Source organism: Hippocampus comes, unplaced genomic scaffold, assembly GCF_001891065.2.
Source record: "Hippocampus comes isolate QL1 unplaced genomic scaffold, H_comes_QL1_v1.1 scaffold434, whole genome shotgun sequence".
Classification (NCBI taxonomy): domain Eukaryota; kingdom Metazoa; phylum Chordata; class Actinopteri; order Syngnathiformes; family Syngnathidae; genus Hippocampus; species Hippocampus comes.
In genome coordinates, this window is record NW_017805117.1 from 296,342 (window position 1) to 306,977 (window position 10,636).

At 43.2% G+C, this 10,636-nt stretch overlaps 1 protein-coding gene across 1 annotated transcript; it reads left to right on the forward strand.

Moving 5' to 3' along the window:
- The first annotated feature begins 60 nt into the window (after positions 1-60).
- Positions 61-9,048, forward strand: selenoi (selenoprotein I). The gene is made up of 10 exons (XM_019865541.1): positions 61-262; positions 1,977-2,045; positions 2,736-2,844; positions 3,039-3,113; positions 3,196-3,458; positions 3,559-3,667; positions 5,200-5,248; positions 5,322-5,502; positions 7,850-8,029; positions 8,126-9,048. Exons 1-10 carry the CDS (start codon positions 200-202, stop codon positions 8,189-8,191), a joined length of 1,164 nt encoding a protein of 387 aa, XP_019721100.1. The 5' UTR covers positions 61-199; the 3' UTR covers positions 8,192-9,048.
- The last annotated feature ends 1,588 nt before the right edge of the window (positions 9,049-10,636 follow it).

The window sequence follows — 10,636 nt, forward strand, 5'->3', positions numbered from 1 at the left end:
AAATCACTAGTGGGGTGTCGCCCTATTCTAGGGAGGAGCGGCCAAAGAGTGTTCCGATATCGCGTCACCCGGCGTGACCGACAGCGGCTACGCTTCTATGATCACTTAACTTCGCCTCGGCCGCTGAAATCAAACCTGGAACGGTCGCCCGCAGTTTCATCGTCATTTGTTGTATTGCGTAGCGGCGACGGACTGTTCCATGATGGCTCTTCTGTACGAATACGTCACGCAGGAGCAACTCGCAGGCTTCGACAAGTACAAGGTAGCATGCTAACCCGCTAGCCCATCGATGTCAATGTATGTCTATGTATGTATGTGTGTGTCTATGTATGTATGTATGTAAACGCAGATCATAACAGTTTGCTTCTATTCCATAGCATTTATGGCTCAAGCTACATTGCCTTGCTTTAAAAATCCCCAAATGAAAGCATTAAAAATTGCATTTTCAAATTGTAGATTACTGTCTGAGCTGTGAGTACAAAAGTCATTTTAAATTGACCACAGTGTGCAAAATCAAGAAAAACGGAATAACCTTTGAAACTCTTATGGGAATCTGCGGATAGTGTTCTGGATGGGTTTTGAAACTGTCGAGAACTGTATGTGTCTTCACAATGTTGGCGCAGATTTTCTGCAGAAACAAGCCCCTTTTTTCTTTGTCGGGAAATTGAGCAAATGTTTTGAGTAGTGAAATAGTCATCAGTGTAACGCTGCTGAATCTCGATGTCAAAATTTGATACATTTCATAATTTTCACAAATCTATAGTGTTGGTAAGTATTGAAAATAGCTTTCGCGCTTTGATGATGCAATGGTAATGCTTGAATAAAAGTGTGTTTGGGATCTCCTGAAGTAATTTTTTTTTTTTTTTTTGGTGGGCCGAGGAGATGGCAATAAGAATGATTATGCAGAGGTCAGAGGATGCCTTGACACTTCCTCTGCTGCTCCTTTGAGGACAACACCAAAATTGTTACATGCACCCTTGCTTTTAGTAAACTGAAAGGGCATCATTGTACATCTTATCCAAAACTAAAGTGAAGAGAACAGAAACAGTTTAGGATGTCCACTTTTTTCCTAATGCATTGCCAAGGTATCGGGACTCTGTAGCGGCAGATGCTAAAAATAAAGTGACTTGGGTGCCTCAAATGTGATCGGGACTTCCGAGTTGTAATTATTTTACCCTGGTTCCCCCTCCTCATGAGACACATCAGAACATATTTTTCCCCCTGGTGCTATTTAACTGCCACTCTCTTGAGAGCATGGCGAATGCAAATGAATTGAGATATTGTGAGTTAGTGCAACAGTTTGAGCTTGTACGTGTGATCACATGAAACGTGCGGTTTCCTCATCCTTCCTGCTGCCTTCCATTATTAGTGTAATGTCGCCACGCTGAGCATTCTGAGGTTGTAATGGAGAAGTTGGCGATTGATTGTACTTTATTTTTTTTTTAAAAAAGGCATTTTTTTGTTTGTTTTTGCGCGGCTGGCATTGATTAATGGACTTTCAATGAGGAAAACCTAAAAGCTGGCCGACAACTAAAATATAGTCTAAATACTCTATGTTTGAAGACACTTGTATAGTTGCAATGTGGTTTTGCTTGGTAAATTTCATTTGTATAATTAACATTTGATTTTCATTTTACTCAATTGCCAGGTCTGACTCATTTTCAAAACGCAAATGTGAACCTACCTTTTTTTTTTTTTGTCAGATTTGTATGATTTAAAAAAAAAAAAAAGACAAATGATATTTATGCAGTGCGAGAATCAACCTGTCAAGACTGTTCATGAACCGATGTCGCGTTAGTTCAGTAACTCGAATTGTCAGTTGGGCCCTACCACCATATTTTACAAATATATTTAAAATGCGACCAACTGCTGACAGAACGCAATGAAAGCAAGTCACGGGCAGTTGCGTTCACTTGCATGCGTGTCACGATGACAAATGACACTGATAGCGTACTGTGTCGTGTGTCTGTTTGCAGTACAGCGCAGTGGACTCCAATCCTCTGTCCGTTTACGTCATGCACCCTTTCTGGAACTTTGTGGTGAAGGTGAGAAACACATTAGCCTTGGGTGTGCGTTGATGTGCCTGTTTTGACGATGACTGACACTTGGATGACACTCCTTGCAGTGTTGCATCATGTCCCACATTATTGCCCCACGGGATGGTTGTAATGAACTTTCTCATGACATCTTATGCAATCCAGTGTAGTGTTTAGATGTCCCCTATGGTTCGCTTGACCTGTGTTGCCTGCAGAGTTGATGTGGCATTTGTAAAGCTTTAAAGGGCGAGAATCGAATCTGATAAAAAGTTACTGGGGGGGGAAAAAAATCATCAGACAGCCACAATATTTTTGGTTTATTGTGGAGACACACAAGGTAGAGCCATTCACCAGGAATTTCATGTATCTGTGTTCCAAGCGATGATATACATGAAAGGGTTGAAAGGGAGTAGCTTGCCATTTGCGGTGTAAACAGTTTTGCCGTAAGGAGGAGAGAGACATGACTTTGTGTCCATTATTTTCATATGGTATTATGACAATTTTTATTTTTTTGGTTTAGAAATAAAATTAGAATTCTAAAAGTGCATCTGGCCAAAAGGCCACCTTCCTTCTAAAATGCCTTCACCGCCATAATAATTTCATGCCGGTTGATACCACGTTACTACTATTGCTGAGTCACTTTGTTCTTTCTCATCATTTCTTATCCTCACGCCGAGGCTTACGTTTCTTTGATTTTAGTTTCTACCAAAGTGGCTGGCTCCCAACCTCATCACGTTCACCGGCTTCATGTTCCTCGTGGTGAACTTCCTCATGTTGGCCTTCTACGACTATGACTTCAACGCCTCGGGTGTGTTCACACAAGTAACCCCGGTTTCACATTATCCCAACACAGACGCTTTCGTCACTAATTGAACTGCCAATGTTAGCTGATGGTAACTGATCACCAAACTAAATACAAGCATTTCAGGAACCTTGCAGCAAATTTGTCTTCTGTGTGCTGTCGTCTGCTTTTTTAATTTTGCGTGCGTGCGTGCGTTTCAGCCGTCGGACATCAGCATGTGCCGAGCTGGGTGTGGGTGACGGCGGGGATCTTCAACTTCTTGGCCTACACGCTCGGTAAGCAACTGCGTTTACGTCTCCTCCTCCTCCTCCCTCTTCCGTTTGTTTCCCGGCACACCGTGACGACGCATCTGTGCAGACGGCGTGGACGGCAAGCAGGCGCGCCGCACCAACTCCTCCACACCACTCGGGGAGCTGTTTGACCACGGGCTGGACAGCTGGGCTTGCATCTTCTTCGTGGCCACAGTCTATTCTATATTTGGGCGCGGCCCCAGCGGCGTGGGCGTGGCCACGCTTTACTACATCCTTTGGGTGGTGCTGTTCTCCTTCATCCTGTCGCATTGGGAAAAGTACAACACAGGTGTGCTTTTCCTGCCGTGGGGCTACGACATCAGTCAAGTGGTGAGGTTGAGAAAATTGCATCAACATGATCAGTTATTCACAATGTGGTTTAAGTCGCCCTGTGTACCCTCCGGCTAACCCCCCCCCCCCCGCTTTCCAGACCATCTCCCTGGTCTACGTGGTGACAGCAGTGGTGGGTGTGGAGACCTGGTACCAGCCTGTCCTGTTCTACTTTCTCTACAGAGACCTTTTCACCTTCATGATAGTGGGTGAGACGCATAATATGTAGCACAGCATTACTGTGCCAAGTTAAACGCTGTTCAATTGAACCGTTGAGGTCATTTACAAGCGCAAAAAAAAGTATTTGCAGCGCATCACCTTTTCCCTTTGTGACAGCTGTATTCCAAAATGATTTTTTTTTTCTTCAAACTTACCGTATTTTCTGCACTATAGAGCGCACCAAAAAGTCTTCGATTTTCTAAAAAGCTCACCGCGCGCCTTAAAATCAGGTGCGCCTTGTGTATGGTCATTACGGTAATAATTGACCTCAAGATGACTCCTTGCTGGAGACATGCTTACAATGTTATAACTTGCTGTTGGTTCAGTGAACTGTGTCACTGCTTTATCAAATAAGTTTTTGTTGCAGCTCTGAAAAAAGGAGAGCTGTGGTGGTGTTTTTTGTTTTTTTTTTTTAAACGTACACTTTAATGTTTTTCACAGTCTCACCAAATACAGGTACGTCTTTGTCCGACTCCGTGCCATCTCTTCTTCCGTTCATGACTGCCTCGGAAAAACATAAATGAACTATTCCTTCAATGAAACTACGAAAATTGAAAATAATGCATCAAAAGAGAAAATCAAGCCAGGAAATCACAAAATAAATTCTATTGCCCCCCTACAGAATTTATTTTGTGATATCCACGTTTGAATAAATAAACACTTCTGAGACAGTCCAGCCTCCTACATTTTACTGACATCTGATCGTTCTGTTGGAGCTACGCTCAAGGAAATGCCAAAAGAATGATCAGATGCCAGTAAAATGTAGGAGACTGGACTGTCTCAGAAGTGTTTGTTTATTCCTTTGTTGTGTATTCACAAACAAGGAAATCACAAATAAATTCTGTAGGGGGCGGGGTATAGAATTTATTTTGTGATTTCCTCCCTTGATATTTCTGTTTTGATGCATTATTTTCAATTTTCGTAGTTTCATTGAAGTAATCGTTAGTTTACGTTCTTCGGATGCGGTCATGAACGCCTCTCGAGTCGAATGGAAGGAGCGTAGCTCCATCTAGCGGATGCATTGGTGATTGCGTTTTATAATCCACTGCATCCAATATATGGAGAAAAAAAAAGACAAAATAGGCCATTCATTGAAGGTGCGCCTCATAATCCAGTGCGCCTTTTAGTGCTGAAAATACGGAACATTCATTTTGTAAGAAACCAGTAATACAACCAGATGCTTTTATTACCTTTCCACGATCTCCGTTCCTTCTGCACTCAAGTGTTGCACTTACTCAACCACATCTACTAACCTCACCCTTTTCACTTATTGTCAAAAGAAACGTCCAGACTTTCCAACTGGAGGCAACTTACTGTTGCACTGCTTCTGCAGAGTGCGAGAAGAGGCGGTGTTTTGAACGCCTCAGACTGTTGAGCAGTCACCAGTCTGACGAGATTTGTTCTCATCTTCAGCAATTGAAATCCTTTGAATGTGACAAAAATGAGGTCTTGTGAGGAGCGCATGGTGAGTGTTTGAACCATCTCGCACGTTTGCAATTTAATACTGTCTGATCATTTTCAGCCTGTTCCTTCTTGGTGACGTTGCCTATGAGCCTCTGCAACGTGTTCAGGTAGGATTTGTTGTCGTCGTCACGAATTAGTATGTAGCTTTGGCATAAGGGGGACCTGGTTGTGTTTGTTCAGGGCGTACCGCAGCAACTCGTTGAAACACAGCAGCGTGTACGAGGCCTTCCTGCCCTTCCTGTCACCCGTGCTGCTATTCGTCCTGTCCACCATTTGGGTGCTCTTTTCTCCTTCCGACATCCTGGAGCTGCAGCCCAGGCTCTACTACCTCATGGTGGGCACGGCCTTTGCCAACGTCACGGTGGGTGTCCTCCAGTCAACGCGTTTGACACAGAATTCGCTCGTGCTTCTTGCGATCATTTCACTTTTTTTTTCCTCTAATTGTTTGGTTTATATAGAGATGAAAGTCCTCCGGATTTTCCCGGAACTCTGGATTTTCAAATTTTCATGACATTTCCTCCGGAAAAATTGAGGAAAAATTGCCTAAAATGAATCCGGATATTAGTTGACATCATTGAACGAACACGCGTTTGAGTTCGTTGTTTTGCTTTCACGAGCGTAGCAATGTTGAGGCACGGACACTAGTCACAGTAACACCCCTCCCCTCGCACTGTCATGATCTCGCCATATCTCTGCGATTTTGAAATTTCAGCGAGAATGCAAGCCACAAAGGGTGCACGTGCGCACACAAAAATAAGATTAATCATTGAATGTCGAGTATTTGAATAGTGTTTTGTGTAAATTAATTCATGCGTGATCGGCCAGGTACGGCCCCAGCGCAATGTTCAAACAGGTAAACAGGCAAGCTGACATACGTGTAATAGAAGCGAGTGACATACGTGCAATAGAAGCGAGTGTTAGGAACACGTTCAAGTGGTCATGGCTTGAGGAAAAGGACTTGAACAGAGATTTTTTTTGTCCGACGACATTAGAAAGGTCAACAAACCTGATAAGTCAGTCAAAATTATATACCGTATTTTCCGCACTATAAGGCAGACTGAAAAGTCTTCCATGTTCTTGAAAGCTCACAGCGCGCCTTAAAATCCGATGCGCCTTGTGTATGGTCATTACAGTAATATGTCGACCCCAAGATGGCTCCTTGCTGGAGACATGCTTACAGTGTTATAACTTGTTGTTGGTTCAGTGAACTGTGCCGCTGCTTTTTATTGCAGCTCCGAAAAAAGGAGAGCGGTGGTGTTGATTTTTTAAAAATGCACACTTTAATGGTTTTCACAGTCTCACCAAATACAGGTACGTCTTTGTCCGTCTCCTTGCCTTCTCTTCTTCCGTTCCACTCGAAATTTATTTTGTGATTTCCTTGTTTGTGGATACACAACAAAGGAAGAAATAACAAACACTTCTGAGACAGTCCAGTCTCCTACATTTTACTGACATCTGATTACGTGTAATAGAAGCGAGTGACATACGTGCAATAGAAGCGAGTGTTAGGAACACGTTCAAGTGGTCATGGCTTGAGGAAAAGGACTTGAACAGAGATTTTTTTTGTCCGACGACATTAGAAAGGTCAACAAACCTGATAAGTCAGTCAAAATTATATACCGTATTTTCCGCACTATAAGGCAGACTGAAAAGTCTTCCATGTTCTTGAAAGCTCACAGCGCGCCTTAAAATCCGATGCGCCTTGTGTATGGTCATTACAGTAATATGTCGACCCCAAGATGGCTCCTTGCTGGAGACATGCTTACAGTGTTATAACTTGTTGTTGGTTCAGTGAACTGTGCCGCTGCTTTTTATTGCAGCTCCGAAAAAAGGAGAGCGGTGGTGTTGATTTTTTAAAAATGCACACTTTAATGGTTTTCACAGTCTCACCAAATACAGGTACGTCTTTGTCCGTCTCCTTGCCTTCTCTTCTTCCGTTCCACTCGAAATTTATTTTGTGATTTCCTTGTTTGTGGATACACAACAAAGGAAGAAATAACAAACACTTCTGAGACAGTCCAGTCTCCTACATTTTACTGACATCTGATCGTTCTGTTGGCATTTCCTTGAGCATAGCTCCAACAGAAAAATCAGATGTCAGTAAAATGTAGGAGACTGGACTGTCAGAAGTGTTTATTCCTTTGTGTCCTGTATTCACAAATAAAGAAATCACAAAATAAATTTTGTAGGCGGGCTGTAGAATTTATTTTGTGATTTCCTCGCTTCATTTTCTTTTTTGATGCATTTTCAATTTTCGTAGTTTCATTGAAGTAATCGTTAATTTACGTTTTTCGGAGGCGGTCATGAATGTCTCGAGTCAAATGGAAGGAGCATAGCTCCATCTAGTGGATGCATTGTAGATTGAGTTTTATAATCCATTGCGTCAATATATGAACAGAATTACAAAATAGACCATTCATTGAAGGTGCGCCTCATAATCCAGTGCGCCTTTTAGTGCGGAAAATACGGTGTGTGTGTATATATATGTATGTATATATGTATTTTTGTATTTTCAGGAAAGTCCACTTTCATCTCTATATGTAGGTTATTTTGTTTTTAAAACCAAGTACATGTGCATTTCAAAATAAAAGATGGCTCTTGAGCACTGAAGTTTGCTCATGTGAATCGTTTCCTTGATTTCCTTGACAGTGCCACTTTGCATTTTGGCATGACTATCATTTAGCGCTGTGCTCGCGCGTGTGTTTCAGTGCAAGCTGATCGTCTGTCAAATGAGCAACACGCGCTGCCAGCCGCTGAGCTGGTTGCTGCTACCGATGGCTGCCGTGGTGACGCTGGCCGTGTCGGGCCTGGTGGCCGATGAAATGCTGTTGCTGCACTTGTGGACGGCCGTCGTCGTGCTGGCGCACATACACTACGGCGTGTCGGTGGTGAGGACACGTGCTGTCGTGCTACTGTTCAGTTGTTGTGAGAGTCATTATTTGGCAAATATCATGTCGTCAATGATTTACTTTTCTTGGGTGCAGGTCCAACAACTCAGCGGCCATTTTGGCATCCTGGCCTTCTCACTGAAGAAGCCCAGCAGTGACTGACAGGAGGACGAACGAATCGGCTTGAAAGGAGCAGAGGTCTAGACACATTCCGGTACACCTTTTCTCTCTGCTCAACGACATGTCAACGCGGCAACCGTATCCTCTCCGTTCAGCGAGGGACGCCCAAAAACGCACACATGCACGCACAAATAGCCACTCAACTCAATTTCTTTGTTATGGGGGGGGCCTCAGAGACGCTCCGACTTACCTCATTGGAGGATTGTTGCACTGTGTCGAGCCAATGAGGTGCGAGTGTTTCCTACGGAAATGTGTTCCATTTACGGGCTGGGGAGCCTATACGCGCGCGCACGCCCACAGACTCACACTGATACACTGTCTGCTTTCAGGTAGACAGACAGACAGACACACGATTATAGCATTCTGAATGTATCATTAATAAGCCTTGATGGAAACTCGAACTCATAACTCGAAAGTCTTATTTTGCTCCTTAATTCATTGGAAGTAGACCCGTCTAATGTATCATTTTGAATACGCTTCTCACTGGTGGTGATCGGATGCGGATGATGCAGGGAAGTGTCGCGTCTTTCACGCTGATTTGTTCTTTTCGGTGTCAGTGGGTTGTGTTGCCGTGGCGACGGCAGCCGCTTGAATGAAGAGTGTGTCCCAAAAATCGCATGACGGAAGGGATTTACTCTGAGAGGAAGGAGCGCATGCCGCCGGCCTTTTTTTTTTTTGGGAAAACAAACTTTTTATAACAGTAATGATTGACAGTCTCATTAGTGAGTGCCAGAGTCTGTAACTTGGCTAGTAATGCCTGGCCAATGGGACACGAGTGTTGAGGGAAAGCCTGCATGCGTTTCAAGCACAGTCAAGTAAACTCAAGTGTGTGTGTGTGTGTGTGTGTGTGTGCGCGTGCGTGTGCGTGTGTGCGGGCGAGCGCACTGTTTGTGTCCGTCTTATGATTTATTACATTGATTAACATATGGAATAATGTACATTGTTGCTCTTTAATATCTGTGTGTGTGTTGGGAATCTGAAAAAGGAACGACTGACAGAATATAGAAAATGAACATAAACAATTGATGGATCTATAATAGTAAATTTATGAGCCACTGTGATCAATGGCTGATTTGTGTGGTGCTATTTACACTCTGTGTTATTAAAAAATGTCCAGCAAGTGACCCCCTCTCCCCCATTAACCAATGTGTTGCGCGCACCACTATTTGTTTTTGTTTCTATTTTTTATGAAAAAATGGGGAGGAGAATGCCTGCAGTGATTTTTACTCCTGATAAGTTCCTGAAAATATCTGAATAAATGCTACTCAAACTGGAAGTGGTGGACATATAATTTCAGAAACAAGCAAGAGAAGTTGCATGCATCCATATTCAACAACCCCATCCTAAAGAGGATGGGGGGTTGGGGCTGACAGCTAACCACAGGCAGAAGAGAGACTACACTTGTCACTGAGTGGGAGCCGATCCCACGTTGGATTGGCGGAAGTGACGTCAGGCCTGGGAGTGATTTGAAGACAGGTGTGCACAAGGAGATTCATCAAGTGCGGTGCACTGGTGCAGCAAAATGGCGTCCGCGCATGTGGCCTTTTTTCAGCTGAGCTAGCGTGCGAGCAACTCGTCGGACCAGGAGAGATCCACCCCCCAGGCAACTCCCTCCAATCAAAAAGATGAGACACCCAGCACGATAGCATCTCAGCCTTTCGGTAAGGTTGCCAGTCTCAACAAAGGATCTTGAAACAATTTGACTGTTTGGAGGGTTTTTTTCTGACTAAAGCAGAGAAGAAGACAAGACAAAAACGCCTTACGATACATGGTCGTTTTTTTTCGACCAAAAACGGCTTACAATAATGGTCGTTTTTTTCGGCCAAAAACGTCAACTATACATGGTGGTTTTTTTCAGGCCAAAAACGCCTTAATATACATGGTCGTTTTTTTTTGGACAAAAACGCCTGACAATACATGGTCGTTTTTTTTGGAGGCTAAAAACCCCTTACTATACATGGAGGTTTTTTTCAGTCGAAAAACGCCTTACTATACATGGTCGTTTTTTTGGAGGCTAAAACGCCTTACATGGTTATTTTTTCTCAGCTAAAAACGCCTTACTATACATGGTCGTTTTTTTGGAGGCTAAAACGCCTTACATGGTTATTTTTTCTCAGCTAAAAACGCCTTACTATACATGGTCGTTTTTTGGAACCTAAAAACGCCTTAGTATACATGGTTATTTTTTTCGGTTATTTTTTCGCGCCATAAACGCCTTACTATACTATGTCGTTTTTTTCGGGCTAAAAACGCCTTACTATACTATGTCGTTTTTTTCGGGCTAAAAACGCCTTACTATACATGGTCGTTTTTTTCGCCAAAAAAAGCCTTACTGTACATGGTTGTTTTTTTCGGTCAAAAACGCCTTATTGCACATGGTCGTTTTTTTTCGGCAAAAAACGCCTTACTATACATGGTCGTTTTTTT